Raw genomic sequence first — 25,109 nt, 5'->3', positions numbered from 1 at the left:
GAATCGGTTAGACGAAAACAGGAGAGATTAAAATATTTATGACATTTAAACACACAAAAACTGTTTGCTCGAAGTGTTAAAACTAAAAAAACAGAAAATACTACCATCTAAAAACTTAAATACTGTAACATTTTAGGAAATTACGTAAAAAAATTAAAAAATATAGGGACTTCAACATAAATTATCTTTTTTATTTACTTAGTTTTGGAAAGTGTATCAGTTAAAAATAATTATGTAACTAAAAAGTTATTAGTAAAACAGTTTTAAACCGAAATTTATAAGTTTTTAGGTTTATGCTTTTAAGGCACAACTTAAAAAAAAAAGACTAGAAATACTGTTAAAAAAGTTAAATTTTATGGACAAAAAATTCATTTAACTTTCGTCAGGGCTGTCAAAGACTTTTGAGAAATTTCTTTGAGGTTTTCTAAGTTTCTACTAGGTTCTCAAAAGAACAAGTTTTTAACTATCCTTTAAGTATGAAATTATGTTTAAGGTAAAATAATGTCATAAACAGTATAAAAATATTGAAAAGATACTGTAAAACTACTTTAAATGCCTTTTTTAATAAAATTATTTTTTTATGAGACAAATTTATTATCATTTATATGATAAAATTTTTGTGTCATACCTAAATTTCCATTACTTTAAGTGTAACAATTGTTTACAATTCCAGGTTTTCTAGTGATTTTTGCTCAAAATTCAAGGTTTTTTTCAACATTTCTCAAATTCCAGGATTCCAGTTTTTTTGGCAACCCTGCTTTAGTAAAAACTTTCTATTATTGTTATAAAAAAGCAGCAGTAATGCTGAATTAAAAGAAAAAACAAAAATAGAACTTTCTTGCATTTAAAAAAAGAACTAAAAATACTATAAAAAGTTTTAATTGATATTAGTAAAAAAAACTTTTATAAAATATTTAAGAGTTTATAATTAAAAAAAAAAAATTGAAAAAAATAGAATTATTAATTTTCTTTATGTAAAATTTTCTTAAAATTAAATCTTTAGTTAAAGACTTAAAGTCTACCAAAAATAAACATGAAAGGTAATAAAAATCATAGTCATTAAAATATGTCATTTTATAACTTTACAAATATAAAGTATAATATTTTCAAAAATGTGTTAAATTAACTTTAAGACAAAAAAAAAAGAAAAACCCATTCTTGTTTTGCAATATATCTTAAAAACAATTATGTATGCACTAAACACATACATAGTTAAAAACTATAAAAGTAGTATTTAAAAAAAATAAGCAGTGTAATACACAAGACAAAGCAAAAGTACATAACACTTGAGAAACTAAAGCACTAAAACCAAATAAGTTTTTTATAAGTCATGAATAGATATAACCCAATCTAGTGCACTGCAAAGAAAATCATACCAGGTGAAGTTTAGGCGGGAAACTGAATGTTAATTCCCGCCAAAATCATACAACTTGTTCGTTTTTGTCGCTAGGTGGAGCTACGTACTCCCAGTCTGTTGAAACTTGCAGCACGGAGAAAGTCATCTCGAAAGTGAGGACTTCGTCTTCCACCTGCATGGATCCAAGAGAAGATGATGAAGTGAGGAGGGGGATTAGGTGCGAGTCCAGGGAGTTGAGGCAGGAGTCGGGAAGAGGAAGTCCTTCGCATCCCGCCTGGTATCCCACCTGAACAATTAAGTAAATTTTTCATTGTTTCAAAATTTATTTTATTACAATTATTTTTATACAACATTAGTTAAAAGTTTAATTAAAATGTAAACTCACCGTATCAAACAGAAAGATCAAAAAATGTCATTTTTTAGTAAACTAATTTTATCATATAACTTTTCGTTGCGCGAAAAAACAAGCTAGTTCTTGATCTTCTGTAGTAAAAATCACAATCAGAACTAACGCGTTCGGGGTGAATGTCGGCTCTGATGGCGAATCTTCTCTGTTTTTGTTCGATCATTTTGTCGAGGTGAGGCGCGATGGCAACAAGCACCGTGTTTCCGATCACATCGGCGCACACCGACTTGTCAGCTCCTTCGATCTCGCATTGGTAGCAAAACACCTGAGTTTCAATGATATTCTTATGAAACTGGATTTTATCTTCAAATGAAGATATCAAAGAAGATGATTACTTGATACTTTACCGCTTTAGTTAATATATTACGTAACGCTTTAGATATGTTACGTAAACATATCTAAACGAACTATTTAGGTAGACAAAAAAAATGTTTGTTACTGTAAAACAATAAACCTATCCAAATTAAATTACCTGATTCCAACGTAGAACGTAGCTTTTAGTTTTCTTTTCACTTCTGTTGACGTTGTAGCCAATGACTCCTTGGAGGGAGCTCAAATCAACATCGCTGTACATTCTAAATTCGTTACAAAATTATTTAAATTTAAATGCGCTAAATCAAGAAAAAACAAGTAAGCAATAATTTTTAGCATCAAGTATTATACTTGAACTATACAACTAACTTTTGGTTTGAAAGTTTTTGATAATTGAATAATGGTTTTATTGAATAAAGTGTTTTTTACAATTTTAAATATCTCATAATTAAAAAAAAAAACAATTGTTTTCTTACCCAAAATTAAAATCGTCGTCTGTGTGCTGAACTGAAATTTGAAAACTGTACATTTCATCATTACTCTGTATTATTAATATTTTTTATTTATAAAATTGTTTTCGTTAAAACTTAAAGTTTATAAAAAAGCTACTTAAACACTAATATAAATTTTGATTTCTTTACAAACTTTTAATTATAAAAAACAGATTATTGAAATTTAAACTACATTACTTATTTTAACACTATATCTATAGACATTAACTAGTTAACAACTTGATTCATGAAAAAAAACATTTATTTTCATTAATTTTTTTAATCTCTTACTAGAAGATAAATAATTAATAAACAAATAAAGGAAAAAAAAAGTTGTTGAGTAATTAGATTCAATTTTCTGCAAACCTCCACGTTATTTTCAATTGTGAAGCATTTACCAGCAAGTATTTGATTTTTCAAATTGTCCAAACTTTCAGTCATTAACTCAACCATCACGCCATCTGTACAATTACTTGTTATTAAAAAAACATAGTTTTTGCTACCAAAAAAATCTGATTTAATAAACAGCTTATCGAAAGTACGCCCTATTTTTTACTTAAAAAATTAGTGAGGGAATAAGAGTTATTAAAACAAATCTTAAGGCCATAGGGGGGTCCAACACTTTTTTTTACAAAAATTAACTTTTGCTTTTATTTGAAAGCTTAAAGTACAAACTACAAGCCAGTTTTTATAGAATTCAAAAATATCATTTAACTTTTGAGATTCTTTATTTTTTGTAATAAGTTTCCGATACAAACGTATGGACCGCAAATTTTTTGGGGTTAATTTTCTCGGAAATTTTAAAATTCATTAAAAATCTATCTTCTCCTTCATTTTTCAAGCAATCTTCTTCAAATATGCAGGAAATTTTCCGTATATTAAAAGGAAAAAACGTTACTTATGAATTTAAATTATTTAAAAAAATTAAAATTTTATCACAAAAATTAAAAAAAAAAGTGTTACTTTTTCAAAAAAAAAGTTTTTACATTTTTTTTTTAATTCTAAAATAACGTTTTTTTGTTATTGTATAAAGATTAGACTGTGAAAGTTTATAGAAGATTGCTGGAAAAATGTAGGAAGAGATAGATTTTAAATAAAATAGTCTTTTTTCGCTGTTTTAGTTTTCCCTTCCTATAGGGAACCTATTATGCGGCCTAACTTTGACTGGTCATATCTCAAAAAATAATTCGAATTTTTAAAACGATAAGAAGCATCTTGAAGCTTAGAAAAAACTCTATAAAACAAGATCATCTTGTAAAAAACATGGTTTACTTCCCCCCTATGGCCTTAATGACTTCTTTCTTAGCAGTTCTAACTTATAGAAAATTATAACACCAAAATATTCAAAACATAAAAAAAAAACTAAACCTTCAACTACAGTTATTTTCACTTTTTTATCTCCACCAGCCCTTAAGGAACCACTCAGTACAACGAATGATGGTAATATTTTGTTGTTTTCCTATAAAAATATTTACGTCAGTGTATGTAATAACTTTTAACAACTTTTTAAAGTTCAACACCTTTGTTACAATATTCGAAACCCATAAACAAAAAAATAAAAAACTAGCTTGACTATTCTAAAAAAAACATTTTACTATAAACTTATAATATAAAAGCTAGCTTAATACTTAGATTGTTACTTTAATTTTTATTTATTTTGTTAACTCTGTTCTCATACATTTCAAAATCTAAATACTCGTGTTTTCTTTGAAGAAAACAAATATAGTTTTGTTTTATCAATTTATGGTTTATAAACTCACAGTGCTTTCACCAGAAGTCATCACGTGGGTTTTAGCATGTTCATCGCAAGCAAGATACATGCAATCACTATTAGCATATGAAGAGTACATTTGATCACTGCCAATGACTATTAAATGCTCGTTTGAACTCTTTAGAATTTGCTCGTTTAAATCGGTCAACCTTGAATGAATAAAAATAGTTATGAAGGAAACTAGTTTTATCTAAAAATGTATTTTTTATTGAAATTACTAAAACTACCTCATAAAATTGGTATTAAATATTAATACGTACACTTAATTTCACGAAACGAATACTTTTTTCAACTATTTCAAAATTTATTAATATATACCTGATTAAAACAATCTAGCTTAAGCTTTTGGAAAAGATAAAGCGTTTGACCCTGCACATACTACAAAATATTTTTATTTAACCAAAGACTTCCATTAAACAAAATGTTATTTTCTCAGTTTGTAGAAACAATACGGGCAGTATGTGCTTAACCACTCTATATTTGCAAAACAGATATAAAACTATATCATGTTTCAGTGTAAACAAGATCAAAAACTAAAAGATCTTGAAACCTACTATTACAGCATGAACAAATAAGAATACCTATGCTCTAATATCACAGTTGTTAGAAACATTTTTTGGTGAACTGACTCATAAATTATTATTAATGAACTTTAAAGTATGACTAGTTAAGCATGACTGCCTATATTTTATAAAAAAGTTTAGAAACAGCATTACTAGGTTAAAAACTTAACTTCAAATGTTAAAGAATAATTATAATTGAAATTTTTTAAGAGAAACGAATTAAAATAAAACTTTATTCAACTTTAATTAAAATAAAAACCAGTTTGATTTTCAAAATTAATTAAAAGTAGCTTCTAAAGGTTTCAACCTTGTAGTAAATCAAAAAAATAAATATTAATAAATATAGCATACACTAAAAAGTTAATTTTAATAAAGCAAAATATTTGTACACTTTTTAAAACTAATTTTATTTGATTAAGTATTATTAAAAAATTAACATATGAATGAAAGGCTAAATAGTTTAAGAGTTCAAACAATAGAGCAAATAAACAATTTTTACTAGAATATATTAAATATAAATATTCAATTGGCCTGTTGTCATATTTGAATATAATAAACATACACAAAATACCACTATTTTATAAAATAATACATTTCAGTGCTTGAAATAAATTTACATGATATTTTGAACAAAAAAATACTAAAAATAAAAAGAATAACTAAATTTATTAACTTACCTATTAACTGGAATATCAATTTTGAGCTGAGAATCATGGATTTCAATTTTTGTACCTTGCAAAGTTGTGATGCCATAGTTGAATTCATTCAAATCACACAAATATCTTAATACGGAGTCTTCGCAACGACTACTCACTAACGACCTCTTGCGATTATTAACTATTGTGTAAGGGTGCTCTGTTGGATACTCAGTTACAAAAAAAAAAAAACAGTATAATGTATTTTACATATACTACACTTATTATAATTTTATACTTAAACTATTTAATAACAGTGAGTAGTATAGACTTTGTTATATAAAAAAAAAAACATTATTTTTGTCTCTATACCGCATGCACAGGGTTGCCAAAGACATAAAAAAAGTTTAGAAAGTTTTCTGAAATTTTTCCAGTATTTTGAAAGTACAAATTTGTCAGTCCATTTTTAGTATAAAATAAAATTCAAGGCATAAGTGTATTTCTTAAATGGTATAAAAATATTGAAAAGATTACATGTGTTTCTAAATAAAAAAATCCAAGATAAACAGTTTTTATTTTGTCTATGATAGATTTTTCGTATCCTAATCGAAATTTTATTATTTTACATGTAAAAATTGTTTAAAACCCAGGTTTTTTAGTTTTTGTTCAAATTCCAAGTATTTTTAAAATATCTCAAATTCCAGTTTTTTCTAGCTAAATTGTCAAATTCCAGGTATTTAGTATTTTTTTCAACCTGTATGTAAATAAATAACATGCAGTAAAAAAATAATTGATACCAGTACTTATAAAACAATAATAGCGGTACAACTGTCAAAATTTTCATAATCAATGTATTTATGTACTTAAATAGATAAGTGAAAATTTTTCTACAAATCATGTTGAAAATAATAACAACCATTTTGCTGAAGTCCCAATGACATTAAAAGGCGAGTTGGAAAAACCCTGAGTAAACCGAGTTCACTTTTGTGTACGACCAAACCGAACAGGGTTGATGAAAGTTTATTACATTGTGACGTCATCATTCCATTTAGTTCTAAATTTCAAATAAAAAATGATAATTATAAACTATTTATTTGTTTTCATTTTGGTCAAAAGTTTTGTTTTACCTAAACTTCACCATACTAATATTGAAAAAGTTACTAAAAAGTTCGGTAAAGTTTAATTTAATGTAAAACAACTATTAATAATGTAATAAATATAAAATTATTTCTAGTATACAAGATTACTAAAAAAATTGTATAAATAATCGATTGTTTATAACAAATAGTATCAGCATTCAAACTGCAAACTTTGTTTTATTAACACATACCCTTTTATCAAAAAGTTAACACAGTATAAAATTGTATTTTAAAATAAAGTTAATTAATCACATTTGAAAGCGATCTGTTAACAACACAGTTGCTTAAATTCATTTAAACCTTATTAAACAACAAAAAAGTAGTAGTTGTATTCTTAAATTAAATACTATAAAGGTGTATTGAAACAAACACTTATTAACTTATTTACAATGCTAATTCTACACACAATACAGTTGCCAATAAATAAAACGCAGAAAAGTTGTTAGAACTTCAACAAAGTTAGCTTTTAAAGTAGAGTAAAAACTCTATTTAAAGATGTTATACATTATCATAAAAATCTTAATAATATAGGATTAAAAAAAATAAAATGACCTATGTTAAAGGTTACAAAATAAATTTATATATATTTAATCCAACTGTTAAACCAACCATCATCAGGGAATTGTAAAGAGCTTAAGTCGTGAGCTGCTGATGTTTTTGTGAAAAGTATTCCAGCAACACTTTCGTCTCCCAAGAAGTATGTGTCTTCTAAGCTGAAACAACAAAATACAGTTTTAAATAAATTCTATTTTCTTTAGATAAAATTCATCATTGTTAATATTTTCATATACACATTTTATAATATTAAATTCGACTGTTATAAAACTATATAATATTTGTAATTATCATTTCTAAATTAGATAAAATAAATTAAAAATACAAAATAAAATAACAAGTCATAATATATGGCCACTTTTATGAAAATCAAGAATATACTGACTCAAAACTTTTTTGATTTTCATGTAAGTGGCTTTATATTATGATTTGTTAGTTTATTTTGTATTTTTAATTTATTTTATCTAATTTAGAATTGATAATTACAAATATTATATAGTTTTATAACAGTCGGATTTAACATTGTATATTGTATCTATTATTAACCTTTAATCTACAATAATCTATAGTATTTATTTATATTTTTGATAAACACATATATGTATATATACCTACTTTAGATTCTATTCTTTCCTTACAGTATTTATCTTATTATCAAAGCTTCGTTGAAGTTTGTTTACCCGTTAACACACAGAAACATGTGTTAGTGTAAAAAAAAAAGAATACTGTTTATTTTGTTACTATTATATGTTCCAGTTAACTTGTTTCGCTCGGACCATTGTTAACAAACGCTTAAATTAATAGTTTTTAATAGTTATACATATTTTATACATAAAATTACTACAAAAGAGACTTAGCATTGATAAATTATTAATGTTTAATAAAAAAATATATGTTAGAAATTTTTTTATATAACAATACATGGCAAAGAAAAGTTTTACTCAACAGTGTTTGTCAGTTATAAAACATTTCTTATTTAATTAATTCATTCTACAAGATTTTTTTTCTTACTGCCAAATCCCTGAGGGATAAAAAGTTGTAATGCAATAAATTCGGATACAATAAATCTTGAAGATTTATATCCTTAAGTTTTATGTTAAAAACTGCTATTGGTTTACTTAAAATCAAAAGTACTTAAAAAAAGTTATATACTACTTTTTCAAATTTTTTAACTTAGGAAAAAATATTTTCAATTCATTAAACATTTTGTAACCAATAAAAAACAACTAACAAGTTATCGGTGGCGAGATAGTTCATTGGGTTCATGTACTTGCCCTTTCTGGATTGGTTGAACATGTGCGCGTACATTTTGCAAACTTGCAACACATCAAGCTCGCTCAGCCGACTTGCTGACTCGCTTGTTTGGAGCAACAAAGCGGCTTCCGACTGCCCCACATTCACCAAGCCACGTGACAAAAAGTAATAGGCCATATTTCCGCGATCTGACATTTAAATTAGTACTTTTTTGGCTAATAAATCTTTACATCAGTAAAAAAATATAAGACACGTAGTTTAATTTATTTTATTTATATTTTTAATGTTTTATCTGTTAATAAATCAGATGGAAGTAAACTGATAACAACTAAAAAAAAATTATTTCTAAAAACTGCTTTACACTGACATTGTACAATTCTGTAGGAAACATATAAGTTAGGGCTTAGTGCAAATACAACGCTGGGTCGTTTTGGTGATGTCATAATGGTGTATACTTGCTGCATTGATGCTGGATTGAAAACAGATGTTACCTTTCTTTCTATTACACCTGTGTAGAATTATTTCTATTGTTATATGGGCAAACGCACTATTAAGTCTTTAATAAAATAGTAGTAAATATATGCCTGAACTATACAGTTTGTTATTTCAATATATTATCATTCATCTTTTTCAACATACTAAATATTTCTTTAAGTTTTATATTTAAAATAACTTTGTTTAAAAGCAATATATGGTAGTTTTTGCTTAGTTAAATAAAATTAAAATCAATACTTAAAATAAAAACTATAGAAAATTATAAACATATTACTTACTACTAGCAATAAAATATAGAATTAGAAAAAAAAAAATTATAAAAAGGTAGTGGTATTATATACTTTTTAATTGGTTTTACGTTGATTAAGCCAACTAATTATTTTTTTTTTGATCTCGTTAGTTTAAGATTTTTGTAAAATTACTAATTGACAAACAAATATATTTAGTTTGAGCTTTCTATAAATTAGAAAACTAAGTTGTATTTACAAAATATTTTTTCAAGTTAAGTTTTTCTGTCGCTTTTATACATAAACTTTATCTAACATCATAAAAAGATAATAAGCATTCTCTTAATAATTTATAGCTTAAGAACTAAAAACTGTATACATTTAAAATCTAAAATTTCTAATTTTACTAATTGATTGAAACTTTATAAGTATTTGGTAATTAATTTACACATACTATGAAAATTTTAATTAATTTTAAAGAAGCAGCAACTATTGTGATAAAAATAAATTATATTAAACAATAAATTTAAAAAATGATTAAAGAGTTTCATATTTTGTATACATAACGTAAATATTTTTATTAAAAAAATCATATCAAAATAAGTGTTTATTAAAAACTTAACATTTTAAGAAAACTAAATTTCTTCAAATACTATTATTGAAATATAAAGAAGTAAAAGATGTAGATTTACAATTCACTTTGGCCAATTTTTAAGGCTATATCAAGTTGTGTATTAACGTTTACAATTTAAAACGTGCTTCACAATATATAAAGGCATCATTTAAAATACTACTTTGTTTAAAAAAACAAGAACGTACTTATACAACAAAACTTAATTGAAAAATATTAAATAGATTAAATAGTAGTTATGTACAAAAATAATTAAAATGCAATAATTCTTTAAAATATTACCTTAAAAAAGTTTTTAACATAGCATTTTTAGGGTTAAATTTTTTTGTTTTATTACTTAACTAATCTATATTTACAAAAATTATCATTTTATACTAATTACAATTGTTTAATACAAATGTTATCATGTTTAAAATATTAAATAGGACTAACAATAGTTTTACAATTAACTTTCAATGTCAGCTACAGTCTTTGGCATAATTTTTTATTAAAAATTTCATGGGTTCAAAGTCACTTTAAGAGAAAATTTTTAAACCAACAGTATATAAGTTATGCACAAGTAGATCTTACATATGTTCTAAAGACTTTTAAAGCAAGGATTGTTAGCTGTTTTAATATATAAATACTTGTTTTTAGGTAAAATAAGAAATTATCATAATCTATAAAATGAATTCGTTTTAAACAAACTAACTACTTTACTCAATGTGTAATATATTTCAAGCATAAAACTAATATAGTAAAATTTAAGCACAATTGCGACTAGTAAACTTGTTTCTTTAATACAAAATATCTAATAAAATAATTTTCAAGTCCAAAATCTTCTGTAATCTATATATTTTCAAAAGTCTTAAGGAGCTAAAATAAGTTTTTACTCTAAAAAAACTCTTTATTGAGCATATGATGTAGTCAAATAAATAAAAGTTTGCTTCAAGTTATGCTCTAAATCAGTAAATCTGAAACTCTTGAAAATTTTTGCATTGCTAATCTATGAAAACTTTTTTGCATGAAATGTTACTGAGCATTAATTAAATATTATTGTTTTTATAAAATAGTTGCATTAATATATAGAAAACATTTTATACCAGTAAAAAACTAGTAAATAGACTTAAAACATATATAAGCGGGACCCCTGTATTTAGTAACAGTTTTCCACGGGTCACACTTGTTTAAAAAAAACTTAAGTGATCATTAAAAAATCATGATTAAATAAGCAACTATGATGCTCTAGTAATTAGTAGTTATTGAAGTAAAAGTTTAAAAGGAAAATTTTACCACAAATATTTTAAATTGTTCTTTTAAATAAAAATGTTTTTAGCTGAAAAGTAAATTAAGGGTTGCCATAGATCAAGCTGAAAAAATTTCTTGACTTTTCTTAATCAAATTCTTTATCAAAACTGATTTAAAAAACACAACCAAAGACTTGAAATTATGTTAAGTTTTTAATTCTATTTTTGTACAGGTTAAAACGACAGTATTAAGAGCATGTTAAGCAATTATATATATAAGAGCAATTATATCAAATTTCCTGACTTTTTTTTAAAAAACCCCCCTTTTTGCTGACTTTGTGGCAACCCTGTAAATTGCAGGCCACAGTTTACCTACCCCTGGCATAAAGAGGAAAATACATATAAATAAAATTATTTGCATGGTCAATTAAACTTCATAATAATATGTTAACCTATATAATAATAATTTTTACGAAATAAATAAAAACTATAATTGTTTTTAGAACGTATTAGGTGTAAAATGTTATTTGAAATATTTATTAATAATTACTTTTATTAATCAAGAGTCTAAATAAAGTGCCTAAAAAAATAAACTAATAATTTTTAAAAACTAAAAATTAAAATTATTTTTAAACGCATACATGATTAATCAATACATCTACATAATATACAAATAGAACATAAAAACTTTAATCACAACTTAAAAGAGTGAAAAAGTACGCTTTAATGATTTAGAACTACTTATGCTGATAATTTAGGACCATATGGTAAACTTAGTTTCATAATTACATCACTTATTCATATGATTTATATTTCAAATAATTGACTTTATTCTTAATGCACACAGCAAAAACTTTATCAAACTTACTTTTAACTATAGGTGGTAACCCAGTGTGTTTTTTTCGCAATGAAGTTCGTTCCATTATCCTAAAAAAAAAAGTGTTGTGTTAAAAGATAAAAAAAACTTTAAATTTTGCATAAAATATAAATGTTTCTATCAATTTTACTTTGCAGGTTTTCTTATAAATACAAATACATACTTTTTATTAGACCATAACACAAGAAGAAACTATACTATATTATGCTGAACATAACAGAAAAACAAGTAAATAAATTTCGTTGTAATTAAGTAGTATAAAGTGTTGATAGAAAATTTTAGAGTACTTTATTATATATTTACTAACTATCCAAGAAAACATCAGAAAATGTCCTATCAGGCCAAAATATTGACTTATTTTTGCCGTTAGACAAGTTAAGTTAAAAAAAAGGTTTGATCACACCACTTCGTTCATCAGACCACAAGCTTTTGTTCGAACAAAACCAGGGTCTCAGTCTACCGAAAGCTTGTGGTCTGATAATCGAAGTGGTGTGATCAGATTTTTACACTTACTAACGATCACAACATCAGTTTGTAAAAACAGTTTATCATAGAAATTTTAACTAAAATAAACTTTTAAAATATTTAATTATAACATCTTATAAAAAATAAATGTATATATATATAAACGGTAAGTACAAATATTACTGTCCTTAAGGTCAAAATAAAATATTAAAAAATAATTTAACCATTTTACTTGAGTTTATACTTGTTTAAGAACTATTACTAAAAAATATGCTACCTTTTTTGATTTCCTGCTTTTTTATTATTAATTATTCCTTGTAAATTCATCAAGAAAATATTTTGTGCTTCTTAGTAAAAAAGTTATAGAATTAATTATAGAAGCTTTCATGAAGTTTTGTTCTTAAATTTAGACAGCTTGTTGTCTTTAAATAACTGTCAAACCATAGCTTTCGTTTAGTTTTAGATTTTTTGTCCTACTATAGTCTAAAAACAAAAAGTTTAACAATTCACATTCAAAAATTAAAAAAAAATATCGGTGTCATCGACAAAGTATACAAATAGTATAGAACCGTTTTAAAACCAGGAAGATGCACATACAGCACAAAGCACTCTAATCTTTAAAACCATTACGGCGCATATTTTATTACAAAGAAAAAAATTAAGTTAGTAAACACTAACAAACATAAGTTAGTAAAAATAGTTTCTATGTAAGTAAATAACAGAGATGTTTTTATAAAACTTTTACTCTTTTTGTTTTAGAATGTTTAAAATAAAAGACATTCTTATGTTACAAATGCTTATTTTATAATCGTTATTATTACAATTATACTCATCAACTGAATATATCTAAAATTCTAAAACTGAGATTTATTACTTTTCTAAACAGTAAAAGTAAAAAAAACAAAGTGGCTAAAAAACATATTGGTTATTATCTAAGATTAAATATGCGAAACAAAAACTGCTATAGCAATGAAATGTTATAAAATAAAATTGCAGAGTTATCAACTACTAAAATTTACTTACTTTTTGTATTTATAGTAAAATGTATTAAATAAAATATAATAAAAACCAAGGCAGTAAACCTAAAATATATTAGAGATTACTTATAGTTTTTGTTTATTATAGGCTAGAAAATAGTGAATATTAAAACTTTGTAGTTTTATTTTTTCTTGTTTTTATGTTTTATTTTTATTATATATAAAATTCGATTGAAATTAAAAAAAAAAACAATTTTTTAAATGCTTGGTTTTTCATACAAACTATGTAAACAGTACAAACTTGGTAGGTAAGGGAGGTGTGTTGGGAGTGTTTTGTGGGTGGTCAGGTCTCGTTCCGTCGGAAAATCTGACGTTTTTGCCTCCTTTACCAGTGCTTGGCGATGCTGTAAACATTGTAAAACTTTTAATACTTTCATTGTTTAAATCGTAATGGATTTTTTTGGTTTAAAAATATATTTTAGCTTGAAAACAGTTACTAATACGCATAAGGTTATTGTTTTAACAACCATATATATATTAACTATCATTTTGCTTAAACTTCCCTTAAGTTTTAAGGTGTCGTACAATCTTGAAATAATGAAAGCAAGTTTAGAATAAATTCTTTAAAATAAAAAGCTAAATATCTAAGAGTTAAAAAGTAATAACAATATTTGAATTACTTTTTAGATATTTTGAAGTTCAAATTTTTGAAAAACATTTAAAGTTACATTTTCATAATATATGAAATTAAAAAAAAAGTCTTTATTTTTAACGTAATAAAAAATCCTAAATTTTCATAAAATATTCTAATTGACCCTTGCAAACAACTAATAGTATCTTATAATTAAAATGAAAAATAATGTTAAAACACATTTAACTTTGAAAAAATATAAATAATAAGGTCAAAAATTAAGTTCTAAATTAAGTATTCTCTAGATAAATACTTTATGTGAAAGATTATAAGTTCTATTTAAAGTTAAATTGAAAACAACCTAATTAAAATGTGAAAAAACTTGAAAAAAACTTACATAGTATAGACTGAGGTTCAGAAGTTGTTTGTTGAGCTAATACTGTTGGTTTTAGAAGTCGCTTTTTGAGTTCTTCATCAGCTGTAAAAATTTAAAATTTAACAAATATAGTTTAGAAGTTAAATAAGAAAACAATTCGCTAAAATAATTTATATTTGCAAGTTAAATCATCATTTCATATGAAAATAATTGACAAAAAACTATAATTCAAATTTATTTATGTACAAACAAAATATGTATGCTGGTTAAATTAAGTATCGGCCAAAAATTTAAATCAACACTTTTACATTTTTTATTTTTTTCAAAGTTGAATCTTATTACAATTTTTATAACTCTCTAAAAGTTCAATACAACTTGGGCTAAATTAGTAAAAAACTAAGCTTATCTTCAATGCTTAAATATACTGCAATAGTACTAAAAAGTCCTAAATTTATTATTTAACTTTAACGTATAATTTATAACATACAAAGTTAACATAAAGTTTAAACCGAAACATATTATAAAGTTTTCAAATTAACGAACTTTAAACATGTCTTTTATTTATTTTGTAGAAAAAAAAAATTGACAGAAAAAGTAACCTTGTTCTATAGCATATTTACAATGCAGACAAACTCTAGCTTCTTCAAACTGCAGATACTTTAGTTTACATTTGAAATTGCAGCAGGAACTACAGAAAATTTTTCCACATGCTCTACAGTGGTGCCTGAAAAATTAAAGTGATAATCATTTTCGCTTTGTATAGTGACAACAAACTGAAAGCTTCTATGATCTAAAACTGAACAAAACTATAACAAAGTAAAGCTAACGCTTTATTTTAATTGATTAAAAGTTGATTTCCTTATAAATAAGTTTAACATTTGTCGATGTTTTTAATTTAGTTTTTGGTATAGTGAACATTTTTTTGAGTAGTTTGGACTAAAAAAATAGTGTGTACTCAACACGAAGTTTATAGTGTATAACTGTTAGGGTTGCCAATCTTTTTTTGTGAATTCCTTCCAGGTTTTCTAAATTTGTTCTAGGCTTTTAAAAAACGTGCTTTTTCGTTAGTTTTGAGTATAATATCGAACTTAAGAAAACAACTGTCCGAAATAGTATAGTAACAATGAAAAGATACTGTAAAGCTACTTTAAATATGTTTTTTAATGAAAAAAAAAAGAAATGATACAAAAATTTTTGCATCTTTATGATAGATTTTTAGTACCTAATCAAAATTTCGTTACATTACATGAAAAATAGTTTAAAATTTTAACTTTTTTTTTGCTTAAAGCGTGATATAGTTATCGTGTATCTTTGGGCTTTCTACTTCATATAAATAAAATATTAGTTTTCATTCGATTTGTATATTAATCTGTATGTTTCTATACTCTATTACACATAGCTGCCTTTTATATTGAGATAGAATAAATAACTATGGTTCTAACTTTGTAAAATTTATAATATCTCTTAGTCAGCTTTCTAACATTTCTCTTTTAGTTATTTCAATGATTTTTACTATGCTATTTCTAATTTATTTTTGATGAAATTTAAAACTTTCTACAACAAACGTTTTAAATTTAATTAGCGGTTACTTAGGAGATTAAAAAAGTATTTATTTTTTATTTAATTTTTTTTTTCTCCTCTTATATCATCATTGTTATAATATATGTTCATTAAATATTTTTTCTAAATAATGAGACCAGTTTTTGTAACATCAAATTTATATGCACACTAATGTGCCGAATTTTTTTTGATGTGAATAAAAAACATAATAAAAAACTATTTTTGATTATACGAACTATTTTGAGTCAACTATTCAAAGTATTATAAATTTAAAAAATTCAATTAATTAAAATCCTCAATCAATTCAGAAAATGTACAAGAAAAAATTGTGGTAAAATAGAGAAAGTTTCTTTAATATACTTTTAACGATGTTGAATCGGTCGTTTATCTTAAGTTTTTCTATTTAAAGATTTTGTGGATTACCTTACTGTCATTGTAAGCTGTACAATTTAAAAGAAAGTTTTAAAATTTAAAGTAACAATGAAAACTAAAAAATATGAATCACAAGTTTTGTTTAAGTTTTAACTTTTGATCAACTTTATACCATTTAAAACTTTTTGGTTGCTAGTTAATGCATTATTTATATAACAAAGAATTAATCATGAAAAATAATCAACATATAATAATATTGATTTTATATAAAAATACTAACACGAGCCAAAAAGTATTTTTACAACAAAGTACACGAAAATTTAATGTATTAACTGTTATAATAAGACTATAACAATAGTCTACTGGGCCATAAGAAATATTAAGAAAAAAATACCTTCTCCTAGTAAATGTAAATTTATCTTCACAGTTAGAACAATTAGTAACTTCTGTGTCCGGAACCCAAACTGGTTTTGTAGTTCCAGGGCAGTTTATCTATATAAAATTTCTACATTTAATAAAGTAAACTTTTATAAACAAACTGTTTTTTTTTTATAAATTTATAAACAGCTTTCTATAAACTAACAGTATAAACAGATCTGTAAACAAAGTTAAATATGTACTTAAAATAAAAAAAAAGAGAAACAATAAAGAACTAGTGGTTAATTAACGAATTAAATGCAGAATTAAACTTCTTATAGTAAACTTTTTGAAGTTTAGTAAAATATTTTAGTGACTTAGAGATATAGCTAGTTTTCAACAAAATATTTAGCTATCAAAACAAAAGCTTTTCAAATACACATCAGGCTAAAATAAGCTTTGTAAAAAGTACAAAGTATTTAGTTTTAAAATATTTGAGAAGACAAAAATATGTAACAGTTCATGTCAGATTTGACAGCTTAAACTAAATTAACAAGCAAAATTATAATTATAAATAATAATAAAATTACAACTTGTATATAATATAAATTTTGCGTTTGAATTTCAACTGATTTTAATGCATGTATTGCATTACACTGTATAGAAATTTCATACTGTTTATAGTTTTTTAAGCTAACTTTGAATCATATAAATATTCTTTTAACTATACTAGTTTATTAGCTTTATAAATTTATTTATTTATTCTATTTTTTTAAAACACTTGTAATAAAATAAAGGAACTTCAAAATTAATGAAGCACTTTGTAAAACTTAATTATGGCTTGAAATAAAACACTTTTTTTTAATAATTCTATTTATATATCGCATTAAAACCATTACAGTTTTAACAAAAATTAATTTTGATCATTATAGAATTTGACCATTATACTATTAGAAGTATTAGTAATTAATTTACAAAACTAACACTTCAGAAAACTATAACTATTGTGTTATCAACAATATTATAACTTAACACATTTTGTTTTATTAATAATGTATAAACAAATAACAACTTATTAGTTTTGTAAAATGTTATTATTGTTTTTTATATCCTTGGTTTGGTGATAGTTAGTGTTAAAGTACAAAATTACAGCAAACAATATTTAATATTCTTAGTATAGTTCGTATGCTTTAAAATAAATTCAAGCACAGAGTTAAAATAAAAACTAAACTCTAACTAAAATATAGAAATGTACAACACTAAAACTATTTTCTAATATTTTTATATATATGTTAGTTCTTTTAAGATCAAAAAAAATTAACAAAAAAAAGCAAAATAAAATCTTTACTAAACATTTTATATTAAAAACATAAAATATAAACGGTTGATATTAAAAATTAAGCACTATTATTTTTTTTTATTAAAAGTCTTTGAACTTTTAAACTTATTTATTCGTACTAAACATGTTCTGTTTATAATCACAGCATTTTTACTAAAGCAATTAAGTTTTAAAATTTTAAAACAATATTAAAAAAAATCATTAATTTCAAATACGCTTATAAAAATTCAAACTACTTTCAAAAAACTTTAATATTAAACAAGATTCTAAGTTTGTATTTATTGTAAAGAGAAATATTTATACTTCAGGTGTTTTAATCAAAGGCTTGCTACATGTCAATAGTAAAAGTACTGATTTCATAAATAATATAACTTTCAACAGCAATGACTGGAAGTTACCTAAGCTTTAAAATTTAAATACAATATACAATGAACTTCGCCATATGACCATCAATAACAGTATCCGCAACAACCCACCACTGGTTTCGTTCTTATTAGGAATCATTAGGTAGACATAGCCACCATAAACTACTGTTGAGAACTAATCAAGTGGGCTTAATTGTATAAGCACTGAAGCAATCGTTTGTGGACAACATCTTAAAAATTGTTAAAAACCAAATCGTTCACAGCCCAACGTCTAAGACATTGTCAGCTTATTGTTAGATTTTAGCTTACGTTTGTTTGATCAGTTTTAACCAGTATTTACTTCGGTCTTCATCAAACAACTTTGAGATGATTCGCTCCATCAGTAATAAATAATGAACTTCCCCACATGACCATCAACAACAGCTTTCAAAATTAATCAAACGAGTGTTGACTATAATCTCTGAATAAGCTGACACCGTCTTAGACGTTGGGCTGCGAACGATTTGCTGCATCAATTATGCCCACTTCATTAGTTCTCAACAGCGGTTTCTGGTGACTATGCATGTTGATGAGTACGATACCGGTCGTAAGTTGTCTTGGATGCTGTTGTTGATGGTCGTGTGGTAAAGTTCATTACTTATTATTGATGGCGCGAAACATCTTAAACTTGTTTGATGATGGCCGAAATAAATACTGGTTAAAATTTAAATATAAGTAATAACTTTTCTTTTGCCTATATACAACAGAACTTAAAACTTAAAAAACAACTTAGATGGCATATTTAGTTGTAAATTTATAATGAATAAGTATTACTAGTAGTGACCTTCTAAAATATGGTAGTAGTCTTTGACAATAGTTTTTATCAAAATAAATTTTAAAAGACTTTTTAAAGCTGATTGTGACTACTTACTAGATAAATTTTAAATCAAAATATCTATGCTACAGATGTGCATCAGACATTTTATTTACGATGATCCCTTGAATTATAGTAAACTAAAACTTATTTTATAGAGCTGTTTCAATGAAGGAAATAGTAGTTGAAAAATAGTTTTAAAAGTAGCTTTGAAAACGTTATTTCATTAGTTTTATTAAAAGTGTTTGCAGCTAAATACATCACCATACATTATTTTGTTTTATACATGTTATTATAGCTGTGTGCTTTTTTCTTTTAACAACTACATCTTAAATATTTAGTAACAATTTTGCATTAATTTATAAACATTAGATAAATGCTTATAAATTATTGTTGGTTAATAACTAATTGTTAGTTAATTGAAATAAAATTCAGAAATTCAAATTCGTTATAATAAAACCTAAGCAATCTACGACACATATACAAATAAAATATCAAAAACGAAGAAACAGAAGGCACTACATACATTGAATGACTCAAGTAAAGCCTATACCAAAATATTTGGATAAATATAAACTATTATTTATCAAAAAAATGAAATTTATTAAATAGCTTAAAATTGAAAATACACAACATATTAATTAATTTCTTAAATCAATAGGTTTTTAAACACAAAAACAATAGAAAACAAAAAAGAAAACAAATTTTACTCATTCGAATTGAAACAATTTCATAACTATATGGAACTAGTCATAAACTTTTTGAAACTTCTATAACAATTTGAGTTAAAGTTTTATTTTTTCAATAATTTTGATGTAGCCTTAGTTGTCAAATATAGAAAAAACTTGAAAAAAAAAAAGAAAACAGAAATTAGGTATAAAAGACTGATAACCAAGTACTTAATTATAGTAATTTTTAATTAGATATAAAAGTATAACATTTTACAAAACTATAAGTAAAAAAAATAATCTGAATATTAAAATTACTGAATTCAACAATCAAAAACGTTTAAATTATAATGAAATAAAACATATTAACCTAAATACTAACCTCAGTTATATGATTGATCGATTCCACATTTTCAACAGAATTTTGTTCCGCGTATGATGCTAAAACAATTAAACAACAAATTAAAAGTTGTACAAATTTGTATGCTTGATTATGTTAATTTTTATAATGATTTTAAACAAATGATAATATAAGTTCTGCATTTTAGCTTTAAATACCGTTGAAAACTAAAAACACTTACTAAAAAGTTTAAAAAGAAAATTTAATTAAACATATATATTATTTTTGAAGAAATTATTTAGTTATTTACAGTAAATTATATAAAAACATTAAGATCTACAGTATATTGCAAAACTAGACTAATAATACTATTTACCTAAAATCACATTCACAACCAAGAAATTTAAAAAAATAAATCATTAACTAAAACAATATACTTTCGAACTTTATTTATGTTAGTATAGTTATAATATCATTTACTTTAAAGTCTATCAACAAGTAGCATAAGTAATTGATACTGGTAGCATCCAGAAATAAACAGTATCAAAAACATATTTACCAAGTGGTCTTAATACTAAAAGTATATTTTAAACTTGTTTCAATTAATTATTCTAGTATTCAACAATTTTTAAGCTCATTTTAAAGCTAATAAATTCCTAAAAATAAAATATAGTAATACTTTTGTTTTTATTTCAAACAAAAACAGTTTTATAACTTTTTATTTAAAGTCTTGGATAAAAAGCGTCTCAAAAATGATCAACTTTTTTACTTAACAATACTATAAATACTTTTTAGAGTTAATAAAACATATATATGTCTACACTTAATTTTTTTTTAATTTATAGTTATCACTTTTTATTGTACACTTATTAATCATTTAGTACATATTTGGAAGTAATAAACCAGTACAAAACAATTTTAAACATTTAAAAAACAACATCTAAGTAGATAATGGAATTCATTAAAAAGTTAGTAGTATTATAGTTTTAAAAGTATTTAAATTTATAAAAGCTAAAAGTTTTAGTAAAATTATATCATAAACACAAACATTTACTAACTTGAAGGTAAGTTATTATCAACTGACTCTTCAGTAAATTGGTTTGAATTGGAGAGAGTATCTTTATTGTCTATTTCCTCTGTTTTTTCAACTTTTTCACTTTGATAAGAACTAAGATCACTTTCTAGATTTAAATTTCCCAAATCTTTTTCAGATGTTTGCTCTTTATCCTCATTTAAAAGTTCACCCTTTGAATTAATAAAAGTACAGTTGGTTGTATCTTGATCATAATTAGTGGAGTTTGGTATAGGTGGATTAATAACTTGAGAGCACATTTCATCAGACAAACTTTTATCATCTAACAATTCATCATTTTCTTGTGTTATAGAATTAGGCTTAGTTTCGGAAGGATAGTCTTTTTGATTGAAAAAAGATGGGTTACTATTTGTTATTTCATTATGTGAAGAAGTACTTATAGTTTTTATATCATTTACAAGCTTGCTGTCTAGGGATGCTGCTAAGTTTTCATTGTGGTGATTAATTTTTAATGTTTTGGATTTATTAACAACTAATTCATCCAGTTCTTCATTCCTAAAGTTATCTTCCAACACCCGTTGTAAATTTTCAACTGGATTGCCATCTAGGTGGTTTGTTTGAAAATTTTCAACAATAACTTCTGTATTAATCAATTCATTAGTTTTAGACTTGTTTGAACATTCTTCACCTGAAATATGTTCTGACAAGTAAGACTTTTTTGAACTCCAAAAGATTTCATCCTCATCAACTTTAGCTTTAACTTCATTACTTTTGGATTCAACAAGATCTTCATCTACTGAGTTCTTAATTTCATTACTTTTAGATTCAACCAGACCTTTTTCTAAACTTAAGTCCCCAATGTTTTTTTCATCTTTTGAAGAACCTATCAGTGAACTTTGGTTAATTTTGATTTGTTGGTTATTACTTTTCTCACTTGTATATACAGTTTTCAAATCTTCTACTTGACTTGAGCATTGTTCAACATTAGAATTTACTATTTTGTATTTTACACTACTCTCTGTCATACTATTTTCATAATCAGATGTAGTTTCATTTACTATGTTAATTTCTTGAAAAGGACTTTTCTCATTTTCTGTCAGTTTATAACTATTATTTTGTTGTTGATTGGATTGCTCATCTTTAAAACAAATTTTATTTGACTCATATGTTTGTGAATTTTCATTTAAATTATTAAAATCACAACTTGATGTCACAAAAGTTTTATTTTTAGAGTTCTCTCCTTGTTTTTCAACAGCAACCGCGTTTAGAGTACTAATTAATTCTGTAATTGGATTTTCTTTAATAGCTTGTAAAGTTTTTAAACAAGAAGAATTATGATTTTTACTGATGTTTTCATCATCATCATCACACACTAAATATTCATCTTCAAAAGAAGAAGGTTCACTTGTATCAGTTGAGATACTTTCATCATGACTTAAATATGGCTGAGACTTATCTGGAATATTGTTTTTCTTCAATAGTAATTTAGAAGGAGTTAAGTTTTCAGTATGACTTGGAGTTATGTTCTGCTTCACCAATTTTCCTGTAAGCAATAAAGATTTATAGAAGTATTAATGTAATTAAAATAACATGAAAAAATTTATAATTACAAACTATAGTTAAACATTACATTCATAATCTAACCAAACTATTTATTAAAAAATTATAAAAAGATACTGATTTAATTTCTTAGTACTAGAAATGCAAAGTTAAAATAGTTCTGATATATGTTTTTAAAATTTCAAGTTAAAGTAAAACTGATTCTGCAAGCTTTTCATCATGATGTCTTAATAATGGTTTTACTTCTATTTATACTAGTTCAAGTTCTTATTCTTATATGCTACTGTTCATTTACTGACAATGTCATCACAACTAATTAAATGTTTTATTGACCATGATATTTTTCTAAAGTTTTATCATTTAAACTTACAACTAACAACAATTTTTTAACTTTAAATATTTAAATACTAAAACGAGACATTAATCTAAACTTTTACCATAGCAACATTTAAAATAAATAATAAAACTAGAACTAACACAACTTAAAAGTTATCAATTTCACCCATTATAGAATTCAAGTAGCTTTTATTTATGAAATAATGTTCATTTAATGTTCATTAATGACTACTCAAGGACAAAATTTAAATGGCAGAGTAATAAGTATAATAATTTAAAGCTTTAGCATTAAGACATCTAAAAAGGATGAAAAAACTTTTATGTTTAGTCAATGATATGATAAAAAAAAGTGACTTCAGTAATGCTCACTAAATTAAATATAGTTAAGTTAAAACTAACAAATAATAACATATTTTTAGAAAAATCATGCTTAAAAGCAACATTGAGTCTGCTGTAATATAGATAAATTTATAATATACAGATTGTTACTAAAAAAATAAATGTAACAAAAAAAAATATAAGTTCCAAAAAAATTTAACATTCTTAATCCAAAGTTTACACGTTTAAAGTGTTTGACACTATTTCATTTCTGGTAATTCAAATCAAAACATTTTTTTAATATCAAGTTTTTTTTTTACTACTTAAACCATAATAACTTATAATTTTAAATACTTTTCATATTGGTGTTTTAACATCTACTAATCTTTATTTTTAAACTTCTTTACCAGTATTTTTTAAATAACAATGACTATTGCCCATATTATACTACTTGTGTGTTATATTCTAAAAAAAAAGTCATTGTGACCATTTGCCTGTAAAATAAGTATAGAATTATTAGTTAAACATTTCAAAAACATCAATTGAGACTTTATTTAGAATTAATTTATAATTTTTTGTAATTAGTTGTAATCTTCTAAATTAAATTACGTATTAGAAGTTGTTATATAAGAAAACATAATTTTCTGCTGTATAAACTAAGATAAATCTTTCATAGTAATTATTTATCAGTTATACTTTAAATATTTTTAAATTTTACTACATGAAAACTTATATTAACATATATTTTAGTAAATATTTGTCCAAAAGAAACACTTTTGTGAAAAATTAATTATAGTAAAAGTAAATTAAAAATTTTTAATAACTTCAAAATACTTACTGGTATTGTTATAAGCCAAAAAATATTTTAACACATATGAAAACAAAAAAAAATTATCTTATTTTACCAAACTAGTCTCAGCCAGACTAAAATTATAGGAAAAAATATTTTTTTTATTTAAACAGCACAAAACTATGTTTTCTTTTAAAATGACTTCTAACACATCATTTAATTATACAAAAAACATGTATTTTTTTCCAGAATGATATAATTCACTTTATCTTATCATTGTTTTTTTTTACAATTTCAGATTGCTAGAATTTTGAAAAAGAAAGTACTCTGAAATGATTAAGTTATAATGGGTATGGGAACCTGTGTTAGTATTTTTTTTTTAAGAAAACTTTTAACTCAGTGTTATGAACTCTAGGTTTAGTATATTAAATATTGAATTAAACTGGCATAATTACAACTTTACTTAATTCTGAATGACTAAACAAAATTTATAATAGTAACTCTTTTAAATATTTAGCATAACTGAGTTTGTGATTACTTGCTTGATATCTTTAACCAATTTATAAGTAGTTATGCTATATATAGACTTGTATAGTAAAATTAAACTAAACCATTTAACTGAGTATATTAAAATAATAAGTAAACATTTCATACTTGTTGGCTGACTGATGTTTTCTTGTTCCTCGAAATCATCAAGCATCTGATCAAGGCTGTTAGCAACCGTAAAAAAATCATCTGTCATTTTTACCAGTTGTTTAGGTCTTTATTTATAATGTAAAACTTGTTAATTTTTTATCTACAAATAAACAATTGGTTACAGATTTATATTT

At 24.2% G+C, this 25,109-nt stretch overlaps 1 protein-coding gene across 1 annotated transcript; it reads right to left on the bottom strand.

Annotated features, from left to right (window-relative positions):
• Window positions 1-1,065: 1,065 nt before the first annotated feature.
• On the bottom strand, window positions 1,066-25,071 carry LOC145849763 (zinc finger FYVE domain-containing protein 9-like). Its single transcript, XM_082954817.1, has 20 exons — window positions 24,934-25,071; window positions 21,301-22,818; window positions 20,285-20,343; window positions 16,715-16,812; window positions 14,988-15,112; window positions 14,410-14,490; window positions 13,683-13,785; window positions 11,931-11,989; window positions 8,851-8,991; window positions 8,461-8,671; window positions 7,284-7,387; window positions 6,452-6,589; window positions 5,578-5,755; window positions 4,327-4,486; window positions 3,935-4,025; window positions 2,933-3,027; window positions 2,552-2,616; window positions 2,236-2,338; window positions 1,870-2,028; window positions 1,066-1,643 (listed from the first exon to the last, which is right to left on the bottom strand). The coding sequence occupies exons 1-20, from the start codon at window positions 25,019-25,021 to the stop codon at window positions 1,422-1,424; spliced, it is 3,798 nt and encodes a 1,265-aa protein (XP_082810943.1). The 5' UTR covers window positions 25,022-25,071; the 3' UTR covers window positions 1,066-1,421.
• Between the last annotated feature and the right edge of the window lie 38 nt (window positions 25,072-25,109).

The sequence above is a fragment of the Thalia democratica genome, chromosome 1 (genome assembly GCF_965202585.1).
Source record: "Thalia democratica chromosome 1, ktThaDemo2.hap1.1, whole genome shotgun sequence".
NCBI classification, from domain to species: Eukaryota; Metazoa; Chordata; class Thaliacea; order Salpida; family Salpidae; genus Thalia; species Thalia democratica.
The sequence above is the reverse complement of the archived record's forward strand: the minus strand, read 5'-3'. Positions and strand labels throughout refer to the sequence as shown.

Excerpts from the sequence above, each read along its gene's own strand:
- LOC145849763 (XM_082954817.1), bottom strand. The coding sequence starts at position 25,021 with ATGACAGATGATTTTTTTACGGTTGCTAACAGCCTTGATCAGATGCTT. Across the intron at positions 16,813-20,284 it reads CGATCAATCATATAACTGAG|ATAAACTGCCCTGGAACTAC; the intron begins GTTAGTATTTAG and ends AATTTTATATAG. Across the intron at positions 8,992-11,930 it reads GTTACCACCTATAGTTAAAA|GTGTAATAGAAAGAAAGGTA; the intron begins GTAAGTTTGATA and ends AATTCTACACAG.